This window comes from Chamaea fasciata, unplaced genomic scaffold (assembly GCF_029207755.1).
Source record: "Chamaea fasciata isolate MVZ Bird 193981 ecotype frontalis unplaced genomic scaffold, bChaFas1.0.hap1 SCAF_192, whole genome shotgun sequence".
Lineage (NCBI taxonomy): Eukaryota > Metazoa > Chordata > Aves > Passeriformes > Sylviidae > Chamaea > Chamaea fasciata.
The window spans coordinates 1,414-26,260 of NW_027094277.1; the positions used below are offsets into that span (position 1 = coordinate 1,414).

The window sequence follows — 24,847 nt, forward strand, 5'->3', positions numbered from 1 at the left end:
GTTCAGGGTTCAGGGTTCAGAGTTCAGAGTTTAGGGTTTGGGTTCAGGGTTCAGGGTTCAGGGTTTGGGTTCAGGGTTCAGGGTTTGGGTTCAGGGTTTGGGTTCAGGGTTCCGAGTTCAGAGTTCAGGGTTTGGGTTCAGGCTTTAGGGATCAGGGTTTAGGGTTTGTGGAGGGAGCAGGTTTAGGGTTAAACTTGCACGGGAAGCCGCGTTTCATTTTGAAGAGCAGAGGGCGCCTGGAGCTCACAAATGCCGGTGAAAGCCTCCCGCTCCCTGGATCCGTCCTTGTGTGTTTTCATGGCATCGGCTTCGGGTGGGAAGTGTTTTAAATGCATGTTATACAGTCTACTTTAATTGTACTGGATTGTGTTTTGTAATGGAATTTAGAAAAGCGATGGGTGTGTCTTCTGATCGTGACACAATATCAGTGCTAAGAGGACTGGGCTTTTTGCTTTGTGGCGTCTGCACTGACCCAGTCAAAAATTACGGGGGAGAGGGCATCACCTTACAGCCCTGCAAAAAGACTACTAGATTTCTGGGGTTTTTATCAAAATAAAACCAGCCAAGAGCCATGTTACCAAGACAGAGTGGAGCCACTCACAAATAAATCTATCAAATAAGATGATTGGGGATCCTTGAAACTGAAAAGAACGTTTTCATATCTATTGAATATGTAAAACAGCAATCCTTAAAAACACAGTAATTGAAAGAGAAAGGTGAGCGCTTTCTGGTGAGGCACCCCGGCTGGAACGTTTGCTCTTATGTCTCCTAATTGTCTCTTTTCAATTTTTATTAAACTTATTAATTTTTAAAAGAGTGTGGAACTCGTTTTTCACAGGAAGGGACCTTAAAATCCATCCCATCCCATCCCATCCCACAGATCCCATCCCATCCCGTCCCACCCCTCCCACCCCTCCCACTGTCCCAGGCTGCTCCAAGCCCCAGTGTCCAACCTGGCCTTGGACACTTCCAGGGATCCAGGGGCAGCCACAGCTGCTCTGGGAAGTCCATACAGGGAGGAATTCCTTCCTAATCTCCCATCCATCCCTGCCCTCTGGCAGTGGGAGCCATTCCCTGTGTCCTGTCCCTCCATCCCTGGTCCCCAGCCCCTCTCCAGCTCTCCTGGAGCCCCTTTGGGCCCTGGAAGGGGCTCCAGGGTCTCTCTGGAGTGAGGTGAACACCCCCAGCTCTCCCAGCCCGGCTCCAGAGGGGTTCCAGCCCTTGGAGCAGCTCCATGGCCTTCTCCAGACTCACTCCAGCACCTCCTCATCCTCCCTGTGCTGGCACCCCTGGCCACCAAAGAAAGGCAGAAAAAAGGTGCAAATACGAACACAAATGTCCCCCTTCTCCAGGCAATGTAACTCAGGGCTTTGAGATCTCCTCCAGCTCTCTCTGGCTGGATTCCAAATTCCTGTTTTCAACAGGCGCGGGAAGCAGCTCAATCCCTTCCTCTTTCCAGCATCCCTCGCACCCTGACAAATCTCCCCCCTTATCCTACATCTCTCCGTCTTTCCTTTGATGGTCCCGGTTTGATTAATCCAATTTTTTTGCCCCAGTGTCCAATAGCCAAGTGCTGAAATTCGATGGAATCATCAGCCTTCTATGATTTCTGCGGTAATTCCAGGGAACGCTGGTGATGCCTCGTCCAAATGCTCTTGGACACCTCACTGTTTGTGTGGGAATGTTCCACTTCTGTCGCTTTTTTTTCTATAGAAAATGCAGGGAAATCCCTCCTAGCTGCACAGGAAAATCCCTCCTGGCTGCACAGGCTGTTCAGCATCACTTCCCAGGAACCAAATTTCCCACATTTTGGCTTTGACCCCTTCCCAAAAGCACAGACCTGCTGCACTGGGGTTTCTGTCCTGGACAATCATCCCTTCAGAGTGGCTGGAGTGAGGTGGGAGTTTAACCTCTCCCAGTGCAGGTTCTCATTTCAGGCGGTGAATTGTCCCTGGTGGAATTTTTTTTCCCTCCATTTACTCTTGGGAAAGCTCCAGCTGCTCTCCAGCACTGCAGAAAATTCCCTTGGAGCTGCAGCCCTCTCACAGCTTATCCCCACTCACCGGTTTTTGAATGCTGTGGTCACATAAACCAAGTGGGAAAGGGAGAAAATCCCTCATCCCAGGAGCCCTTTGGCCCTCAGTTCTCGGATATTCCTCATCCATGACACCTGCTCCAGATCCATGTGCTTTTTATTGCTCTGTGGGGGATGTTTTCCTTACTCATACCAGGGAAGAGGTGACTTGGGCTCCGTTAAACCTTCGAGCCGTGCCAGGACCCGGTTTATATTTTCAGGGATGAAGCAGCACCTGCACGAACCAGAGCAGGAACAGGCGCAGGAACAGTTTTGCAATCATTTATTAGCAATAGTCAGAGAAGATACAAAATCCTATTTACAGTGAAATCACAGGAACGACGGCTCCAAAGGACTGGGATGCAGAGCTGGGTGAGGGCTTTGGGAGGAGGACACGAGGGAGCAGCTCTCCACATCCCACCCCAAATCCGGAACTCCACCTCCCCGAGCGGGACAGTGCTCAGTATCCATCAGGGCTGGCTGGGATGGGATCAGTGGGGAAAAAGGGATCAGGACACATGCAAGGGACACAGGAGGGCAGCAAGTCCCCCCCCACCCAGGTGCCTGGAGCGGGGTCATGCCAGGTGTTCCCGACAGGAGCAGAAAAGCCGGGATGCAGGGGCAGAAAAGCTGGGATATGTCAGCAGAAAAGCCGGGATGCAGCAGCAGCAGCAGCAGCGAAGTTACTCCACGCCAGAAGGAAAAAGAACAATTCCAGAGGGGGCTGCAGGTCTGTGTGTTCCTCCCCAGCTCCCAGCAGAGCGTTTTGGAGGAGTTTTGGGACTATTTCAGAGCCAGAGCTCATCATGGGGCTCCGCACTCCTCCCTCCAAGCCTGGAAAGCACAAATCCCTGCAGGAAATAGCTGTGAGCAAGGAAAGGCTGCCCAGCCAGTCTGCTGTGGGCCAGGAAATTCTCACCTGAAACTCTTATTTCATCCACTTCTAGGGTGCCTCCTGCACCATTCCCAGTCCTGCCTGCTCAGCAATCCAAGGATTTGGTTCTCCTCAGCAGGAGCCAGCAGGGCATGAACACCTCATGGTGATGGTGTCCTTCATCCCTACCAAGAATTTGGCTTTGGTTGGGTTTTTTTTTTTCGGTCTGATTGGGGGGATTTGTGCCTGATTGGGGTTTTTTTTGTCTGATTGGGGGTGGGGGTTGATCTGGTTGGGGTTTTTTTTTGGTCTGCTTGGGGTTTTTGTGTCTGACCGTGGTGTTTTTTTTGTTTTTTTTTTGTCTGATTGAGGTTTTTTGGGGGTGTCTTGGGGAGGAAGGTAAGGGGAAAGCATCTCCTGTGCTCATCGGCGCAGCCGCAGAGGGGCCGGAGCATTTCTATTCCCTGCACAGTAACTTTCCCTGGACACTGGACACGTGTGGCGGGAGGACAGGACGTGTGTGGGGTAAAAGGCAGGGCAGAAGGAGCAGGAATGTGCCGTCCCAGCGTTCTGGCAGAGCCTCTCTCCAGCGGGGATTGCTGGAGGCAGCTCCGTGACGCACTCGCCCGGCATTCCCAGCGAGATGGGAGATACGAGGTCCTATCTGCAGCAAGGATCACTCTTGGAATGAGAGCAAAAGGCCCCTTATCTCCCCGGGGAGCTTTACAGTCCAAGATCAGCCAGCTGAGCCCCAAAGAGGGAATGTGAGCATGGCCACGGTGGAAAGTTACCTGAACACATCCAGAGCCCATGCTGACATCTCCGTCTGGGAGAGGAGAAGTGGAAAACAGGCAGGGAGAGGGAACATTGGTGTTCCAAAGGCCTCAGGCCCTGGGGATGACCCCTTAGGAACGCTAATTTGGAGGAATCGAGACAATTCTGTGAAGGTGTCAGATCCTTAGGCTGGGTCACAGGATCCCAGCCCGTTTCCCACGTGGAATGGCATTTCCCAGCATGGAAACTTGGCCTCCTCCATCTCTCCTCTGCCATTTCCTGGCAAAATTCCTTCCCTGGGATCCCAAACCCTCCAGTGAGGAGCTGCACTCCAGAGAGAACCAGCACACTCCCCATGGATCCTGAGGGAAGGGAAGGGAAGGGAAGGGAAGGGAAGGGAAGGGAAGGGAAGGGAAGGGAAGGGAAGGGAAGGGAAGGGAAGGGAAGGGAAGGGAAGGGAAGGGAAGGGAAGGGAAGGGAAGGGAAGGGAAGGGAAGGGAAGGGAAGGGAAGGGAAGGGAAGGGAAGGGAAGGGAAGGGAAGGGAAGGGAAGGGAAGGGAAGGGAAGGGAAGGGAAGGGAAGGGAAGGGAAGGGATGGGATCCAGGGGAATTCCTCCCGCAGTGGCACCAGGGATGACCTCAGAGAGCTGCACGTCCTGAACAAACATGGTTCCTTGTGCCTGGAGCACTGAAATCCAGCTGTGTGATCCCACACTCCACGTTTCCAACAGCAGGAGCCACCAGGAACAGCGCAGAGGCCACCAAGCCCCACAGGAAACAGGGCAACGCAAGGATTCCCCAAGGCTTTTCCCTGGATCTGACCAAATCCCCTGCTCCGCTGCCCTCACCGTTGTTCTGTGGCCGTCCTGCCGGAGGGGCAGGACTCAGAGGACACCTCCAGCAGCCCCTGGGTCTCCTGCCCCCAGTCTCTGCACTGGTTTGGGCTGGGCGGGAGCGGGGGGAGCAGAAGGGACACGACACTGAAGCCCTGCTTTGCTCTCTGGGTCACAAAGGCCTGACAGCAAATGTACAAAGCTGCGGGAGGGGCCCGGCGCTCCTCAGGGCATTGGATGGACCAGAAAGGGAGGGATCGGGTCAGGTCGGTGGTTTTGAACCCTTTCACCTCTGCTTTTCAATTTACCCCCTCACATCTGCCAGCACAGGGAGGATCCCGCCCCGCCAGCCTCACTCCTGGCTGGAGCCAAAAAACTGCAGGAAGAAGGAGAAGATGTAGATGATGTCCAGGTAGATATTGAGGGCTCCAAAGATGTATTCCTCGGGGCTCAGCGAGTACCGGCGGTTCCCCATCAGCATCTGCGTGTCCAGGGCCAGGAACTGGAAGGGAAAGGAGGAAACCCCGGGACAGTGACAGGGAGGTTTGGCCCAGGCTAGCAAGAAGGGCTCTAATGACAGGACAAAAGTGCAGCCGCTTTTTATGGGCTGTAACCACAATTAAAGAGCTCAGAACCAGGCACTGAACCAGCTGCGACTTTCCCCTTCCCTCATTTCCCTCCTGGCAATCAAACCCCGAGTGTAACTCCCACTCCAGGCCCTCTTCCCTCAGGCTTCCTCCATCCCAGGGCCAGCTCTGGAGCCACCCTCCCTCCTCCTCGTCTCCCGGAGCCCACAGCTTGTTATTCCCACGCTTCCCCCGGGTGGGAAACACCTGCCAGGGAACGAGGTGGTCACAGGGTGACCTGGCCCCAACAGGACATGGAGCAGCACCACCAGAAATGCCAAGCATGACTGCAATCCACATTTTTCCCTCCCTCCCTCCCGTTCCTCCTCCTGCCATCCTGCTGTCCCCCACGGGCCCAGAGCTCCCCAGGGCTGCACCATCCTCCAGAAAACGCTGGTTTATCCCCCCAGAACAAATCCCAGCCGAGCTGCCCTGGCAGGGCCAGGCCGAGGCTCTGACTGATGTTTATGGGGTAATTATCAGATGTTGGAGCCTCCTTGTATTTTACAGAGGGATCTTGAGCCGTGAATCAGCGCCGAGCTCCCCGCGCTCCCTTGGAGTGACTTTTATGGGTTCTGAAGGCAATTGCTCAACTGCTCCCGTTCCCAACGTGCCCAGTGGGCACTGCCCCGGAGCACAGGCAGCCCCGGGCTGAGCCCAGCTCCAGGGAGCACCGGGCACCTCCCCAGACACCTCCCCGGCCGGATCCCAGCCCAGCACTGTTGGGAGCCGCTCTGGAAGAGCCTCTGGGAAGGGACCACCGGAGGAAGCCGAGCCTTTCCTTGGAGGAGCTGCCCAGCTCCAGGGATTTTCCCGCCTGTGTAAACCCTCCTAATGCCTCTTAATCCCCAGTCTCAGCCTTCCCTGTCTTTCTGCACCTCTGTGAGCCAAGCTCATCCCAATCCTTGGCTCGCTCTCACCCAACCAGCCCCGACTCCACCGTGTGGCCTCATCCCTGGATCCCGTCACTGCCAGAGCTCAGCTCTGCCTGCTCCTTCCTCTCCAGAGGTACCTTCGGCCTGTCCGCAGGATCCCTGCAGAGCCATCCAGCCGGGATCGCTCACCCCGCACGGCGTGGCACTCAAACCGTGCCCTGCGCTGGCACCGGCACCGGCAACGTCCGCGGCGCCTCCCGTGCCGGGCTCTGCTCCCATGGGGGTCACTGCTCCCCCGAGCTCTGCAGTCCCTGCCCCGGCTCCCTGCGAGGCTGCTACAGCCCCCCAGCTCTGCAATCCCTGCCCCGGCTCCCTGCGAGGCTGCTCCAGGTCCCCAGTTCTGCAATCCCTGCCCCGGCTCCCTGCGAGGCTGCTCCAGGCCCCCAAGCTCTGCAATCCCTGCCCCGGCTCCCTGTGAGGCTGCTCCAGGCCCCCAGCTCTGCAATCCCTGCCCCGGCTCCCTGCGAGGCTGCTCCAGGCCCCCAAGCTCTGCAATCCCTGTCCCGGCTCCCTGCGAGGCTGCTCCAGGTCCCCAGCTCTGCAATCCCTGCCCCGGCTCCCTGTGAGGCTGCTCCAGGTCCCCAGTTCTGCAATCCCTGCCCCGGCTCCCTGCGAGGCTGCTCCAGGCCCCCAAGCTCTGCAATCCCTGCCCCGGCTCCCTGTGAGGCTGCTCCAGGCCCCCAGCTCTGCAATCCCTGCCCCGGCTCCCTGCGAGGCTGCTCCAGGCCCCCAAGCTCTGCAATCCCTGCCCCGGCTCCCTGCGAGGCTGCTCCAGGTCCCCAGTTCTGCAATCCCTGCCCCGGCTCCCTGCGAGGCTGCTCCAGGTCCCCCCAGCTCTGCAATCCCTGCCCCGGCTCCCTGTGAGGCTGCTCCAGGCCCCCAAGCTCTGCAATCCCTGCCCGGCTCCCTGCGAGGCTGCTCCAGGTCCCCCCAGCTCTGCAATCCCTGCCCCGGCTCCCTGTGAGGCTGCTCCAGGTCCCCAGTTCTGCAATCCCTGCCCCGGCTCCCTGCGAGGCTGCTCCAGGTCCCCCCGGGCTCTGCAATCCCTGCCCCGGCTCCCTGCGAGGCTGCTCCAGGTCCCCCCGAGCTCTGCAATCCCTGCCCCGGCTCCCTGCGAGGCTGCTCCAGGTCCCCAGCTCTGCAATCCCTGCCCCGGCTCCCTGCGAGGCTGCTACAGCCCCCCAGCTCTGCAATCCCTGCCCCGGCTCCCTGCGAGGCTGCTCCAGGTCCCCCCAAGCTCTGCAATCCCTGCCCCGGCTCCCTGCGAGGCTGCTCCAGGTCCCCCCGGGCTCTGCAATCCCTGTCCCGGCTCCCCAATCCCTTCCCAGCTGTCTGTTCTCCCTCCCGGATCCCGGGGACAGACACTCACCATGGTGAAGATCCCGGCCCCGAGCAGAGCGTAGACGGCGTGGAGCCACGGCACCTGAAGGACACGGACACAGTGTGGGAAATGGATTTGGAGAGAACTCTGAAAGCCTGACAGAAGGCTCACACAGTCTTGTGCGTCTCTGTGCAAACTCTGAGATAAAATATGCCGACTTAGAAAGGCCACGGAATAGGACAGATATTGTTGAGGGAGAAATTGAACTGGAAATGAGTTTCAAATGATGACTGGGCAAATAGACTGGATATTTTTGAGAAATAAAACTATGAAAGATGAATTGTAGTAGGACCCACGAGGGGTATGTTTAGATGATTAGCTTAAAAGACATCACCAGCATTGTGTGACGGAAGCTGATAAGCCAAGAAATGCTTATAATGAATTGTAAGTAGAAAATAGTTTAGCTTCTGATTTTGATGGCATGAATTGTAACATCTGCACCGTCTCACCCTTCGCATGGGACTGAAAATGGAAAAAACGTCTTTAAAACGCCTCTCAGGAGCCCCATGGCCAGGTCAGAAAAAGGGATAATCCAACAACACAGGGACAGGGACATTGACACGAACACAGGGACACACGGACAGACAGGGACACACAGACACAGACAGGGACACACGGACACGGACAGGGACACATGGACACGGACAGACAGGGACACGCAGACAGACAGGGACTCACGGACACGGACAGGGACTCACGGACGTGGACAGACAGGGACACACAGACACGGACAGGGACTCACGGACATGGACAGACAGGGACACACGGACACAGACCTGGACACACAGACACAGACAGGGACACACAGACATGGACAGGGACACACGGACATGGACAGGGACTCATGGACACAGACCTGGACACACGGACACGGACAGGGACACACGGACACAGACAGGGACACACGGACACGGACAGACAGGGACACACAGACAGACAGGGACTCACGGACACAGACAGACAGGGACACACGGACACGGACAGGGACACACGGACACAGACCTGGACACACAGACACAGACAGGGACACACAGACACGGACAGGGACACACGGACATGGACAGGGACTCATGGACACAGACCTGGACACACAGACACGGACAGGGACACACGGACAGGGACACACGGACATGGACAGACAGGGACACACAGACAGACAGGGACTCATGGACACAGACCTGGACACACAGACACGGACAGGGACACACGGACACGGACAGGGACACACGGACATGGACAGACAGGGACACGCAGACAGACAGGGACTCACGGACACGGACAGACAGGGACACATGGACACGGACAGGGACACACAGACACAGACAGGGACACACAGACACGGACAGGGACACACAGACACGGACAGGGACACACGGACATGGACAGGGACTCATGGACACAGACCTGGACACACAGACACGGACAGGGACACATGGACACGGACAGGAACACACGGATATGGACAGGGACTCACGGACACAGACAGGGACACATGGACACGGACAGACAGGGACACACAGACACAGACAGGGACACACGGACAGGGACACACGGACACAGATGCAGCCGTCAGAGCTGACAGAATGGGCCATGCAGGACGTCACTCCCGAGGTATTTGGCTCCCAGGTGGAGGGGCAAAGTTGGCAAAGTGCTCTCAAAGCCCAGGCTGGATTTGCCCCACTTCCAACTTCAACGGTTTCTTTGGGAATGTTTCTATGGCACAGAACAGGACACGGGGCTCAGTTCCTCCCTCTACGAGGCTTTTGTATCCATTTGCCTCCTAAACTTCTCCATCAGGTGTTTGTTATTCCAAAGAGCCCCAGTGACTGTCCTGTGGAAGTCATGGAATGGTTTGGGTTGGAAGGGACCTTAAAGCCCGTCCAATCCCACCCCTGCCATGGGCAGGAACACCTTCCCCTATCCCAGGCTGCTCCAAGCCCCGTCCAACCTGGCTTTGGACACTTGTGGGGCAGACACGTGTCCCAGTCTCGGCACTCTCCTGATGGGAACACCTTGGAGCACCCCCAGAATGGATTCATTTACCCAAACACGGCTGATCCCACTGGAAAAAACACCAAATATTCCAAGAGCCGGACCCAGCTTTAATGTGCCTGAGGGAACTGCTGGATCTGTGTCAGGGGAGCTTTGGGTTGGATATTGGGAAGAAGTTCTTCCCCCACCGGAGCAGCTCCCCAGGGCTGCCAGAGCTCCCGGAGCATTTGGACAACGCCCAGGTACAAGGTGGGATTGTTGGGATGTCTGGGCAGGGCCAGGAGTGACACCTTCCCCCTTGGGAAATTCCATGATTCTGTGATTACCACAGGATTCTGGGAATCTGTGGTAATCACAGGTGGAATTTCACTGGAGCTGGGAGCGAAGCTCAGCCCCTGCTGTGGCCCAGAGGAACCAGGAGAAGGTGCTGGTTCAACCCGAGGTGTGTTCAGTGAAGGCAGGGCTGTCCCTGCCTCTCCAGGGATTTCTGCTGCCTCTCCAGAGTCACCTCCTGCCTCCCGGGCTCCTTCCTGCCTGCCTCCCACTGCGCTTATCTCGCCACGTGTCGCTCGAGGAGGAGTTGTCTCTCCAGTTTCGTGGCTCTGCTTTGGCACTGGGAGCAGCTCCAGCCTCGCCTTTCCCACTGGGAAAACGAGAAGCTCAAGCCCAGACAGCCAAACTCCAGCCCTATGGAATCCTCAGGCTGGATTTGTCCAGCACCAGCTCCAGGGCTGCAACCGGTGGGAATGTCCTGGAGGTCTCCCTTAGGGAATGACTCAGGGCACAGGAGCTGGCTGGGACGGGGAGGGATTTGGGATCTCAGGAGTCTCTCAGGTGATTTATGGCACCTGCCTGGCCCCACCCCCTTTCCCTCATCCATCCCATGTCCCAAGGGCTGCCAGGATCCCCGGGGGTGACACCTGCCAGGACGAGACACCCTTGGATGCAGCCCAGCCCTGCTCCAGCAGCTTGGAAGCTGCTCCAAGATTCCCCTGGGCACAGCTGGAGCCAGGGGTGGCTCGAGAGGCCAAAGGAAGCGGCTGGAGCTGTCGGTAGGCCTTGGGGACACGCAGGGGTGTCACTGTCCCCTGGGCTCCTGAGGGTCACCCAGACCTCAGGGTCATTGGGGCCTCAAGATTTGAACTCTGCGGGTGCCGGGTGTTAGTCCTGAGACCAAGTCCTGCCCCGGACTTGGGACTGAGTTTAATGTGCTCATTTCCCTGGTTTTACCGAGGGGAAACTGAGGCCTGAGCAGAGGCACCTGTGCTCAGGTGAGACCCCATCGGCATCCAGGGGGGTCCCAGCACAGGGAGGGCATGGATGTGTTGGAGTGAGTCCAAAGGGAGCCATGGAGCTGATCCGGGGCAGGAGCCAGGCTGGGAGAGCTGGGAGTGTTCACCTGAGAGGAGAAGGATCCAGGGAGACCCTGGAGCCTCTTCCAGGGCCTAAAGGGGCTCCAGGAGAGCTGGAGAGGGGCTGGGGACAAGGGATGGAGGGACAGGACACAGGGAATGGCTCCCACTGCCAGAGGGCAGGGATGGATGGGAGATTGGGAAGAAATTCCTCCCATTGAGGGTGGGGAGACCCTGGGATGGATTTCCCAGAGCAGCTGTGGCTGCCCCTGGATCCCTGGAAGTGCCCAAGGCCAGGCTGGAGGAGCCTGGGACAGTGGGAGGTGTCCCTGCCCATGGCAGGGGTGGGATTGTATGGGCTTTGAAGTCCCTCCTGACCGAAATCATTCCATGACTCCACACCAGGAACAGCAGGAAACATCCTCAGCCCTGGGCCATCCCAGAGAATGACCCCTGCTCTTCTGTCCCTCCATGGGGGTTCCTGCCTGTTTTCAGGGAGCTGAGCCCCCCTCCCAGCGCCCAGTTTGGCCCATTTGGTCACTCACGTATTGGTAGGGCAGGATGACGGCCAGGACCAGTCCCCCCAGGAACAGCACCATGAGCAGCACGAAGAGAACGCCCTGGTACGACGTGAAGTCGAACTGCGGAAGGAAGGGAGAAGTGTTCTGTTCCAGGGGGAATATCCCATTCCAGGGGGAATTTCCCATTCCAGGAGGAATGGCCCATTCCAGGGGCTGCATCCGGGGGCAACCACAGCTCCTGAGTCCCCCTGGAACTCACCCGGAGCTGGTTCTGCCTCTCCACCCCAGCAGCCACCCCCTGGCCAGAGTCAACGCTTCCCAAATCCCCGTTAGTGCCACAGGGAAGGGCTCGGATCCCACAACCCTCCAGGAATCCGAAATCCATCACACACCTTTGTGTCCCTCTGTATCCCACAGCCCAACCCTCCAGAATTCCCAGTTTACCACCATACAGCCTCTTCCAGCCCCACTGACACCCTGGGCACATCCCAATCCTCCAAAAATCCCAGATTATTGCCACATGTCAGCATCTCCCAGTCCCATTTACACCCACGCCACCAAAAAAATCTCCTTTTATCGCCATATATCGACATCTTCCAGCCCCATTTACATCCCTCCCCAGCGTGTCCTGATCTACTCCAACCTTCTCGTGACATCCCCACGCCCCTGGGGTTGCTCCTGTGTCCCACCCCCAGCTCCCCCCGGCTCCCTGCCCTGCCCCAGAGCTGCCCCTTCCCGAGGGAAGCTCCCACAGCCCCACCTTGCTCTGGAAGCTGAAGATGGTGACGGACAGACAGACCAGGGCCGTGATCCCGAGGCACAGCAGCACCGACTTGGTGTTGTAGTAACTGCAAAATCACCAGGAGAAGCACGTTTGGATCATTCCCAGGGGGATGGGAAGGGGGGGATTCAGACAGGCAGGAGCTTGGCAAGGAAAGCGTGAATCCCATGGGTACAAACAGCGCTGGAATTGTCAATGTTCCACATTAAGGTTAAAAAAGGAGGGACAGAAAAAAGCCTGGATGGGTTTTCCTGCTGTTTTGAAGGACAGAGGGAAGCCAGGAGGGTCCATCTGGGCCTCCCAGAGCTCTGGAGCAGCTCCAGGTCCACCAGTCCCACTGTCCATGGACAGACAGGGAATGGGGAAGATCCTGACTGGGAGGTAACAAAACCAGGATGAGAAAACTCAGGCAGCATGAGGGGAAACCAAAGGAGCAGCCCCTGGGCTCCTGCCCACTCTGGCTTTTGGAAAAGGGCAGGAAGGAGGGACTGGAGCAGGGACAGAGGCTGCAGGCTCAGGCTGGAATGTTTTCCAGGCTGGATCAGGATTTTGGCTGCAGTGCCAGGCTCAGCCCTTGGAAAAGCCAGTCCTGCCCTCCCCGGGGGGATTTGTGCAGAGTCACTGGAGCTTTCCCCTGCAGCTGCTGAGGCCGCAGATTTCTTTGTCCCAGCGCACCCATCACCCGCCCTGGATCATTTCCCTCTCTCCAGGCTCCCACGTGCGCCAGGAGCAGATTTCCCAGTGCAAATGAGCAGAAGGCAACAGGCTGTGGGATACAAATTCCTGAAACTGCTGGGAAAACAAGCTCCTTGGCTCACTGCAGCCCCACCTGCCTGGGACCTGCCCAGTGAGAAATGTGGGACCAGTGGGGTCACCTCCAGCCCATCCAGGTGCTGCCCTGTCCCAGCCCTCCAGGGCTCTCCTGCAGGATTCGGGATGTGGGAATCCCCCAGGGCTGCCTCCCTTGGGACAGGGACAGGCCTTGGACACGTTCCTTAGAAAGTGTTTTCAGTGGGAAGCTCCAGCTCTGTGTGGCTGCTGAGAGCCCCAGATAGCTCAGGTGGCCCAGGTACCTCAGGAAACAGGGAGTTTTTTCAGGAAGAGACAGGACAGTGCCCAACCCACCTGGAGAGCATCGCAGTGAGATAGGCCATGGACAGGGTCTGGGGGAAAACAGAGCCAGGTCAGTGCCCTCATGTCCCGGGAGCAGACACCACAGGAAATCCCTCAGTCCCAGAGAAAAGGGCAGGGAAGCCTCTGAGACTCTTAGCAGAAGGAACTCTGGCAGCATTCAGAACCCTCCAGCGACTAACAGCCACAGGAGAGGGCAGAGGGAGGGCAAAGGGCACGGGAGCATCCCCTGCTCCAGCATCCCTCCTGCACAGGACCCAACTCCCCGCCCAGCACATTCCAGCTGTCATCCCTGCTCCCACCCCTGTTCCCACCCCACTTCTCACCCCAGCTCCAATCCCAGTTCCCACCAGACTCCACAGATTATTTTTTGCATTTTTTAACAATGAGGCTCCCTTTTTTTCCCACCTTCTCCCATCCCAGTGCAACCACATCTCCTCAGCCCCAGCACAGGACAATAAGAGGATGAAATTCCCACTTTTCCCCAGGAATGCCAGCCCTGTGCATGTCCTTGGAGCCACTCTGACCACAGGGCAGATGTTGGCCAGATGTGCTACTCACAAAGATGCTGAGCAGGATCAGATTCCATGGGAAGTATCTCCTGCAAAGGAAACAGGGGCCGGTCGGCAGGGGCAGTGCCAGGGCATCAGTGACCATGAGGGTAATTAATGACTCTGCTGGGTAATTAATGCCCGTGCTGGTAATTAGTGCCCTGTGCACAAGTGCCAGGGGCTGTGCAGGGCACAGTCACCCCGCTGGGAGTCACAGGGCACTTGGGGTCCTCCCGGGCCAGCAGGACAAAAGTCCCCAGGACACTCCTGCCCCACTGGGAGCTGCCAGGAGCATCCTCTGGAATGTTTCGTTCCCAGAATCCAGAGCTGCAAATGGGGCAGTTTCTGCTGCAAAGTCACAGCTGCAGTTGGACTCCTGAGCTGCAGCAACCCGAGGCTGCAGCAGGCCTGGGACAGCCATTTCCAGCACCTGGAACAGGTTTCCCAGAGCAGCTGTGGCTGCCCCATCCCTGGAAGTGACCTGGGTTGGATGGGACCTGGAGCACTGTGGGACAGTGGCAGGTGTCCCTGCCCATGGCAGGGGTGGCACCAGATGGGCTTTAAGGTCCTTTCCAACCCAAACCCTTCCACGATCCCATGGGAACACAGCAGCTGCATCCCAGCGCTGGCACAGCTCCATCCCTGCCCCATAACGGGCTGGAAAACATTCCTGCTGCATTCCCCAGGCTGTCCCAGACCCCAAAGCCACCCCTTTACCTGGGCCCGGAGCAGCAGGCGAGGATCAGGTAGGTGACGAAGAAAACAGCGCTGCAAGGAGAGAGGGAGAGTTCAGGAGGGAAAACCAGCCTGGGCTGGGGGACAGGGGCAATTCCCATGGGATGGGGATGTTCAAGGTGGTTCCCACCCCTGGACCCTGTCACTAAGCTCCTCCCTGCCCTCAGGGGCCCCCTCTGCGTGTGCCCGTCCTCAGGGCGGGACAAAATGTCCCTGGAAAAGCTGAGGGCTGGATTTAGAGCAGAGCCAAGGTCGGGTTCAGACCCCGGAGAGCACCCGAATGTGTTAATGACAAACGGGGCAGGAACTGGATTGGTGTTGGCTCTTAGGAAACCATTCCTAATTCCTTCCATTCCGTCATGGAAAGGGAGGTCGGGCATTGGAGGGGCTGCCCAGGCGGTGGTGGAACCCCATCCTTGGAAGTGTCCAAAGGCCTGTGGATGTGGCCCTGGGGCACGTGGGCAGTGCTGAGTGGAGGGCTGATGTTGGACTCGATGATCTCCGGGGGTTTTTCCAACTCTCATGATTCCAAGGTTCCATGATTCTGTGAGTTTCTCACATGGAGGTGCCAGGCTTTGCCCCTCATTTCCAAACCCTTTCTGGCTTGGTGGTGTCGAGGCTGGAGGTTCTTAAACCAAGGGCTGGAAAAGTGACGGGCTCAGGCAGGGCTGGAAGGAGAGAGCTGCTCCCATGGTACATCCCTCCAGGAATGGGAAGTTTTGGACTTTCCATCCCTGGAAGTGTCCAGGGCCATGCGGGACAGGGCTTGGAGTGAACTGGGATAGTGGGAGAGGTTCCTGCCCGTGGCAGGGGTGGCACTGGATGGACTTTAAGGTCCCTCCAACCCAACCCATTGCAGGATTCTGCTGCAGGAGTGCCTGAGAAGAGCCCAGGGCAGGAGGAGCTGCTCAGGGATGAGCCCAGGGCAGGGAAGGGCTCAGGGATGAGCCCAGGGCAGGGAAGGGCTCAGGGATGAGCCCAGGGCAGGGAAGGGCTCAGGGATGAGCCCAGGGCAGGAGGAGCTGCTCGGGGATGAGCCCAGGGCAGGGAAGGGCTCAGGGATGAGCTCAGGGCAGGGAAGGGCTCAGGGATGAGCCCAGGGCAGGGAAGGGCTCAGGGACGAGCTCAGGGCAGGAGGAGCTGCTCAGGGATGAGCTCAGGGCAGCAGGAGATGTTCGGGGATGAGCCCAGGGCAGGAGGAGCTGCTCAAGGAAGGGCTCAGGGCAGGAGGAGCTGCTTGGGGACGAGCCCAGGGCAGGGAAGGGCTCAGGGATGAGCCCAGGGCAGGGAAGGGCTCAGGAACGAGCCCAGGGCAGGAGGAGCTGCTCAGGGACGAGCCCAGGGCAGGAGGATCCTCCCGCCTCAGCAGAGCCCAACATGCCGTGGCTGCCCAGCCCCGCCCAGGTCCTGGCAGCTTTTATCTCCCAGGATTTGACCCCTCTCGAGGCCCAGCAGCCCCGGAGCTGAGGGAGGCTCCCCAGCCCGCAGCTGGGTGTTTCTCCAGGCTCTGGAAGCTGCTTTCCCCAGGCAGCAGTTCCGGACGTGCCAATGGCTCCCGATAGCCACTGACCCTCGGCCAGGGCTGGGGGGTGAGGGCAGAGCCCAGGGCCACGAGCAGGGCACAGAGATAAACCCAGAACCAGCTCTCCCACTGGGAAACCAGGAAAGCCAGGCTGGACACGGCTGAGCAGCTGGGAGGAGACTGTCGGGAGCACAGGGCCAGCAGGGCTGTCCATCCCGTCTGCTCCGGATTTATTCCCGCCGAGGTGCCACCCCAACAGTGGGAAAACATCCTGGGGCTCCCAGAGTTTTGTTTTACAGAGGTCTCTGGTTAGGAAGGAGATCCAGGCATGGAGCAGGAAAAGCATTTGGAGACATTGGAATGGAGGAAAGGCCTTGGCTCACTGGGCAGTGACAAACCAGACAATAGTAAAGTCATGGAATGGCCTGGCTGGGAGGGACCTTAAAATCCATCCCATCCCAGCCCTGCCATGGGACACCTCCCACTGTCCCAGGCTGCTCCAAGCCCCATCCAGCCTGTCCTTGAACACTTCCAGGGATCCAGGGGCAGCCACAGCTGCTCTGGGAAATCCATCCCAGGGCCTCCCCACCCTCACAGGGAGGAATTCCTGCCCAATCTCCCATCCAGCCCTGCCCTCTGGCAGTGGGAAGCCATTCCCTGTGTCCTGTCCCTCCATCCCTTGTCCCCAGCCCCTCTCCAGCTCTCCTGGAGCCCCTTTAGGCCCTGGAAGGGGCTCCAAGGTCTCCCTGGATCCCTCTCCTCTCCAGGTGAACACCCCCAGCTCTCCCAGCCCGGCTCCAGAGGGGTTCCAGCCCTCGGAGCAGCTCCATGGACTCCTCTGGACTCACTGCAGCAGCTCCTCATCCTCCCTGTCTGAGGGCTGGAGCAGCTCTGCAGGTGGGGTCTCACCTGGGCACAGGGGGACAATGACCAGGGGGGCAATTCCTCCAGGAACAGAATCCCCCAGCTGCCCCAAGGATGTTCCCACAGAAAATAGAAAGGAATAAACTCCATCTGGGCAGGGAGCTGGAAGAGGTGACCCCAGAGGCCAAGGTGGGGACCTGAGCATGGCTGAGCTTCCTGTCCCTGTCCCCTGTGAGGTGACACTGCCTCTCCAACCCCAGCTGCCCCCTGGTTCCCTCCTGGTGCCACAGAGGGGCTGGAAGCTCCATTCCCGCCCCTTGGAGGGTTTCCCAGGTTATATAAGCCCGTGTCTCATCTCCTGATTTGGGTGTGAACTGATTAAAGCTGAGTTCACCTCACACCTCATGAGCAGCACTGACCCCGCCAGCAGCCCAGAAACCACGGAGCCAGGAGGTCCCAGTGCTTGGAAGCTCTGATCGGGGGGACCAGGGAATGGCATCCCAGCTTCGGGGCTCTGGGATGAAGCCCCAGGAGTGACAGCCCCACTCAGACGAGGCCAGGAACATCCCGACACCTCTGAATCCATCCCCCTGTATCCACCGGGTATTGTGTAATGGAAACCCTGGCAACCACCTGGCTTCCAAGGGGAAAATCCCAAAATTCAGCCTCCACGGTACCCTGGACATCCTCCCAGGTGTCACATGTGGGGCTCTGCAGGGAGGTCTTTGGAGCTTCCCAGGGGGCATTCCCAAAATCAAGCCCCTAGGCACCCTGAACATCCTTCCAGCTCTCATGTAGGAGTTTCTACACCGTTTCCCTGGAAACTCCCCAGTTTTGTCTTGTTTTCTGCAGGAAATACTCAGGTATTTACTTCAGCCCTGGGTTCTAGAGCCATTTGGGGGGAAGTGTTTGGAGTCCACCTCTCTCTCGTGTCTCTTGCTCATTCAGGTGAGATTTTCCATCTGCTCACCTCAGGCTCACCCACGGGAGCGGTGGCTGCCCCTGGATCCCTGGAAGTGCCCCAGGCCAGGCTGGAAGGGGCTTGGAGCAACCTGGGACAGTGGGAGGTGTCCCAGCCCATGGCATGAGAGGCACTGGAGGAGCTCTAAGGTCCCTCCCAACCCACTCCATGATTCCACGACCTTCCCCAGCTGCCCCTGGACACTTTGGAGTATTCTCCACATGCGGGATAGGGGAGTGTTTGGGAAGTGTTGGAGACCCTTTGCACAGCCCCACAGCCCCACCCAGGCTGCCTGGAGCACACAAGGCCGCAGGAAAAGCCAAGGATACTCACTAGGAAGCCCAGTACCAGGCGGAGTGGGTCTGGATGTAGCCCTTGACCGGCTCACTGCAAGACAGAAGGAAAGATCCTGAGCAGGAAAAACCCAATCACTCACAGCTCCCTGCTCAGTGAACCCCGGGAACAGCCCTAGAGTGAGGATTAAAAACCCAGCCGAGGTGAATGCCCTCCCCGCCTGAGCCTGTGGAGAGGAATTCCAGCTGCCAGGTGGGAAGGGCAGCGCTGGTCCCCCAGTTCCACCCCAGAGCTGGCCGGGAACGGCTCCCACAGGGGATTAGGGAGCCCACATCCTCAGGCTGGCAGTGATCCATTATTTATTCTGGAGGCAACACGAGCCACACACACCAGCAGCACTCAGGAGTGCTCGGTCATCCGAGCTGGAGAGGGGGATGAGCCGGGCAGGGAACCCAGCCCCCGGAGCCGGGATCCGGTAACTCCCACGGGGAAAACCCAGCAGTTACTGCCCAGGGGCCCACCCAGGATGGAGGATCCCATCCCGAGTGTGGGTGGGAATGGGAGCAAAAGGACTGAGGGACCTCGGAGTGTTCCCTCAGCTTTGCTTTTCTATTGGAACGCTCAGAAAAAAAATCCAGGTGTGACACAACCCCAGGAACCTGCCCAGGGCCCGGGTCCCAGCTGGCTCGGGACACCCCCAGCACCTACCAGAAGGTGAAGAAAGCCACGATGACAACGGTGACCAGGAGCTGGACCATCAGGATGGCGTAAACCTGCGGGGAGAGGTGACCCGTGGATCCCAGAATCCAGCACAGGCTCCTCCAAGGGCTGGGGGGGGGCTCCAGTTCTGCCAGCCCAGGGGACGAGGGACACGTCCCTCCCTCACCTTCCTGATGAACACCCTGCGCACGTTGCGGTCGTCCCAGCTGAAGGTGGTGAGCAGCTCCGTGTCCCCCGGGTACCCCCCGCTGCCGTAGCTGGGGCTGGTGCCTGCAGAGAGACCAAACGGAGCAGCTCCCACCCCAGCTCCCCCCCAGGTTCCGGAATGTGGCCCCAGAGAGAAAATCACAGCTCAGGTGTCCCAAATTCCCAGGTGTTCCTCTGCTCCCCTCCCGCTCCTGCGGCTCCTTGGGACCATCCCTGGGAACAGAGCGGGGAACACTCCCACCAACCATCCCAACCCCAGGCTTAATCCCTGTCTGGGGAAACACCAAACCTTCCACAGCAACTGTGGGCTGGGATCACCCCCTGCCCTTCTTTCCCTGGGTATTAAAGCAGCCCCAGAGCAGCCGTGAGTCAGCAGCCCCAGTGGGAGCAGGAGGAGTCCCTCGCTGCTCTCCTGAGCTGTGTTTGCATCGTGGCTTTTGTCAACAATGTCCCTGCTCCGAGAGCAGCTCCTGGCAGATCCCCGAGGTCCATCCCTCAATCCCATTTCCATGCAGGGACTCAGGGAACAGTTAAACACCCAGCCTGAAATAGGAGGAAACAGCTCTGATGCCACCAGTGAGAAAAATCTTCCCCCAAATCCTCAAATCACTGCACCACTCTCTGCTTTTCCAAAACGGGAACAGAAGCTCCTGTTGCTGGTTTTCCCTACCCCACCCCTGGAAGTGTCCAAGGCCAGGCTGGATGGAGCTTGGAGCAACCCAGGACACTGAAAGGTGTCCCTGCCCAAGGCAGGGGATGGGACTGGATGAGCCTTAAGGTCCCATCCTACCCACACCATCCCATGATTCCAGGATATTTCTGTGCCCTCTTTGCTTCCCTTGCTGATGTCCCCTCCTGTGTCACCGAAGTCCCCCCTCCTGGGTTTCCACTGAAGGACTTTTGTGTGATTTTCCTGCTTTATGTTCCTGTCCCTGCCTGGTTCACAGGAGGAGATGTCTCTCCTCCTCCTAAAGCTCAGGGATACCCAAATCCTTCAGGAAGATGGAGCAAAGACCCTCTCAGGTTCAGAGCAGACACCAGGAAAGCCAAACTCAAGGTCCTGATCCTGAATTTCTCCTGGTCAAAAGTTGCTCATTCAAAATGCAAGAGCCTCACTTAGGTGACCCCAGCAGGAAACAAGTCCCTGGTGATGTTCTGTTGTTGATAGATCCCTTGGTCCTTCTTTCCTGCCCCACTGGAGCTGAACCTCGTGTGTGTTCTCCTGGATTCCTCACCGGGCCCGGAGAATCCCTGGGACACTTCCAGGCCTCCTGCACCAAAGCAATCCCAGCCCCTAAACACCCAACTGGCACCTCAGTGCCCCCGAGGAACTGAAGGGTTTTCCCCTCCTCCCTCCCCTCCTGGAGGTCCCCAACAGCCAGAGGGGTTTGTCCTCCTCCCTCCTGGTGTCCCCACAGCAGGACAGCGTGTCCTGAGTTCACTGTCACAGAAACAACCCCAAATCCACATCCCTTCTCTCCAGGTGCTCCCAGTAAAGGTGTGAGACATCCCACAGAGTGGATTTCCCACCTGGAGACCCGAAATACCCCATCCCACCCCCTACACCCAAAATACCCCATCCCACCCCATCTGGGCCTCACCCACCCTCATGGTGACAGCAGAACAGTCCAGGTGGTCCCCAGAGCCACGTGGGAGGGATTCATCCCCTCTGATCCTTAGGGAAAAGGCTGAGAAACCATCGGAATGTGCCAGCACAGACACACCATGGGGAAGTTTTCACTCCTTCCCCTTCCCCAGGCATCCCATCCCTGCAGCTGGATGGACCCGGCAGCAAAGGAAGGAGCAGGGCGAGGGCTCAGCAGTCCCTAAATCCCATCCTTCCAGCGTTTTCTCTGGCTGGAACTGTGCTGAGCAAGCACCCAGCCACCCCCAGGGTCATCTCCCAGCCACCCCATCCCCGTCCAGCCCCATTTGCAAACCTGCAGCCATTCCCTGGGCACAGCGGGAGCTCCAGGGAGCTTCTGGGCACTGGAAAAGCTGTTGGTTTGCCCAGGAATGGCCACAGGGATGCTGGAACAATCCAGCCTTCGGCTCCAGCTGTGTCCCAGCCTCCCTGGCTCTGCCACCAGCTGCCACCAGCCACACTCAGAGCTGTGACACCAATTGTGCCACCTCAGCTGCCCTGAGAGCTGGGGCTGAGCAGGAGCTGCGGGAGGGGGTGGGGGATCCCTGCAGCTGCTCCAGGACTTTCCATCCAGCCCCGGGAGCTGGGATCACCCAGGGCAGCGAGCTGGGGATGGGGATTTCTCCCACCATGGGGCTGGGAAGGAGTTTACTCCCAGGCCTGGGAGGGGGTGAAGTCTCTGGGATGGCTGGAATGGCTTTTGTTTACAGATACGGACTTTCATCTGCAGATGGAGATTTTATGTGTGGATGGAGACGCTCGTGGGGAGATGGAGAATTTTACACATTGGCAGAGACTCCCCTGTGCAGCCAGAGGCTCAGGGCTGCAGCTCTGCCCTGGGCCAAACTGGGCACCACGTCCTGCTCCTCCTCTTACCTCTGGTCCTCTTCTAATCCCAGTTCCCTCTCTCCCCTCCAGCCCTGGGCGGGATCTCTGCCCCTCTCCCAGTACAGCCGTGGAAAGACTTACTGGGATCGACGTAAGCCCAGCTGGGGTGGAGCGGGGCCGCCGGCGGGCCGGGGAAAGCCCCGGGTTTCATCCCTTCTCCCGCTGTCGCCTCCTCGTAGGACGGAGGAGCCGGCGGGGCTGTGGCATTGTCCTTCTTGTCCCCCTCAGAGCTGGGGGGTTTGCTGTTCACGGAGAGCTGCACAGAAAGGGGCAGAGAGAGAGATCTGAGCAAATCATCCCAGAAACCCTGAACGAGAACCTGGCACGGACGGGTTCTGGGAAAAGGGTCAGGAGCTGGGAGACACCCGGCCGTTTTTGGGGTCTGGACACGGGCCCACCCCTGCACCCCGGGACTGAGGGGAGAGGGTAAAAGCCCTGAGGTGTTCTTTGGGATGAGAAGTTCCAGGCAGGGAGGTCTGAGGGGAGACAAGGAGCCCCCGCAGTGCCTCGGGCTCAACGTGACACCAAAAACATCCAAGGAATTCTCTGCTTTTCATCAAATTTCCTACATTGCTCCTTAAAAAGAGCTTTTAGTTCCTGGGCAGAAAATCCTGCACTCTTCATTCCCATTTACACCCATTTTGGGGAGTCGCTCCCAGGAACGCTCTGGTTTGGCCCTCTGGAATTTTCTCCTGGCTCCCTGCCCTCTGTCCCTGTGGAGGCTCAGCTCTGCTGCTTCCCAGCATTCGAAGGACTTGGGATGGCAGCAAGGAGCCAACCTGGGGCCACCTGAGCACCGGCCTCTCCTTGGGAACATGATCCCTTTAACCTTCCAGGCCGGCCTGGGATAAGTTATCAGCCTGGGCTCTTCTGCTGCCCATGGAGAGGAGCCAGCTCAGCCCCGGGAATGGCACCCCACAGATCCCAGGGATGCGGGGCTGGGATGGCAGAGAGCCCCAGAGCAAGCAGGCATTAACAGACAGAGGGAGAGGGGCTGCAGTGGAACGAGTCATAGCCCCTGAAAACACAGCAGGGGCCAGGCTGGGATGTGTCCCATGGGCAGATCCAGCTGCGCCAGCCCCCAGGGACTGTCCTTCCCTGTCCTTCCCTGTCCTTCCCTGTCCTTCCTTGTCCCTTGGGTTTAGGGAGCCGAGACCATGCAAGCCCCCTCCCCATCCCCCCACTCCCCAGATATCCAAGGAGATCCAGAGGGACGGAGCTGCATCCAGAGCGTCGCCATGGTGATGGTGCATGAGCTGGCAGAGGATGCACAACCCCCCCTCCCCAGCCTGGGAGCACTGGAGAACCCCAAAATCCCCCAAATCCCCCAAATCCCCCAAATCCCGAGGCCCTGGGGCAGGCAGGAGGTGCTCGGGGTGCTGCCAGGTGGGGACAGGGATGGGGGAGCACAAACACCTCCCGGAGCCCCCGGCACCCGGCATGGGGGGAAGCGGCCACAGGTCCAACAGGGCTTGAGCTGGGCATCCATCAGCCCTGAACCAGCCCCCAGTCCCAAAATCACCCCTAAACCAGCCTCCACCCCCCAACCCAGCCCCCCGGCCCCTTCCGCCCCCAGCCCCTTCTGCCCCCACGGCAGGGTCGGTGCACAGGTACCCAACTCCCCTCTCCATCCATCCTTTTTTTCCCTAAATCCCTTCCCTCCACCCGCCTTTCCTCCTCCAAACGCGCCGTTATGCAACGGGGACGGACTCATCCTGCCCGCTCCGGCCTCTCTCCTACCTTCCCCTGGGTCATGGCTCCTGCCTGCACCGCGGCGGGGATCGGGACGGGGCTGGGCGCGGGCTCCCTTGCAGCCCTTCTCCCGGGAAGTGTCGGGGCTGGATGCGGCCGCCGCAGCCCCCGCAGCCCCCGCAGCCGCTGCCTTCACCTTCCAGCAACGTCCCCGGAGCGGCGGGCGCTGCAGGCAGGGCTGTACCATTCCCAGCGCCAGGCACAGGGGAGCCGGGAAAGGCCGCCAGGGACGGGGACAGCGGCGGCGCCGGGGATGGGGAGGATGGGGAGAGCTTCGGGATGGGGGGGGGGGACGCGGGGATGGGCCCAGGGATGGAGAGGATACAGGGGTGAGGTGATGGGGAGGATGCGGGGATGGGATGGGGAGGATGCAGGGATGCAGAGCCTGGAAGGATGCAGGGATGGGATGGAGGAGGGTGCAGGGATGGGGAGGATGTGGGGAATTCAGGGAAAGGGATAATCCAGGGTTAAGGAGGATATGGGGATCCAGGAACAGGGATGATCCCGGGATGGGGAGGATGCAGGGATGGGGAGGGTGCAAGGATGCAGAGCCTGGAAGGATGCAGGGATGGGATGGGATGGGATGGGATGGGATGGGATGGGATGGGATGGGATGGGATGGGATGGGATGGGATGGGATGGGATGGGATGGGATGGGATGGGATGGGGTGGGATGAGGTGGGGTGGGATGGGATGGACAGACACGGCACCCAGGAGGGTGAAGGGTTTAGGGTCAGGAATAGGGACGGATGTGGGGAATTCAGGGAAAGGGATAATCCAGGCTTAGGGAGGATGTGGGGATCCAGGAACAGGGATGATCCCGGGATGGGGAGGATGCAGGGGTAGGGTCCCACCCCAGGCTGGGGAGCAGCTGCCCCAGACCTGCTGAGCCCCAGGACTGGGATTTGCAAAGGGAGGGAGACTTTGGGGAGCCTTTGCTTGCTGCCTCAGAGCCGACCATGGGAGCAGCTCCCAAATATCCGGGGGGGGGCTGTGGGGGGCTGTGGGCTCCAGGGATATGAGGGGACGGAGAGCAGGAGGGAGGAGTCCCACACTGGACAGGGCACGGAGAGAACTCGGCTCCTGTGTCCCAGCCTGGTGCCCGCGGGGACGGTGCAGCCCCAGGGGGGCACAGGGAGGGTCCGGAGGTGCCCTGGGCAGCCCCATCCCCAGAGCAGGTTATTAATCAGTGGTATTGATCCGTGGGCAGGGGGGAATGGGGATCTCCCGGCCCAGGGCACACCCAGCGAAAGGGGCACTGAGGGAATCGGGGTTTTCACTGCTGTGACAGGGCCTGGGGTGGAAATACAACCTCAGGGCACAGGGAGATGGGGACATCTGCTCTTGTGCCACAGGCAGCTGGACATGGGAAAAAATTTGTCCCTTTTGAGGGGTGAAGTGGTTCCCATGGGCCCAGGACAGAGGAAGGGACAG

At 58.9% G+C, this 24,847-nt stretch overlaps 1 protein-coding gene across 1 annotated transcript; it reads right to left on the reverse strand.

Annotated features, from left to right (window-relative positions):
* Positions 1-4,245: 4,245 nt before the first annotated feature.
* Positions 4,246-23,591, reverse strand: FAIM2 (Fas apoptotic inhibitory molecule 2). Its single transcript, XM_066208262.1, has 12 exons — positions 23,402-23,591; positions 21,743-21,917; positions 19,088-19,191; positions 18,910-18,974; positions 18,241-18,294; positions 14,543-14,593; positions 13,836-13,875; positions 13,269-13,306; positions 12,123-12,210; positions 11,387-11,482; positions 7,486-7,539; positions 4,246-5,057 (listed from the first exon to the last, which is right to left on the reverse strand). The coding sequence occupies exons 1-12, from the start codon at positions 23,414-23,416 to the stop codon at positions 4,908-4,910; spliced, it is 930 nt and encodes a 309-aa protein (XP_066064359.1). The 5' UTR covers positions 23,417-23,591; the 3' UTR covers positions 4,246-4,907.
* Positions 23,592-24,847: the final 1,256 nt, after the last annotated feature.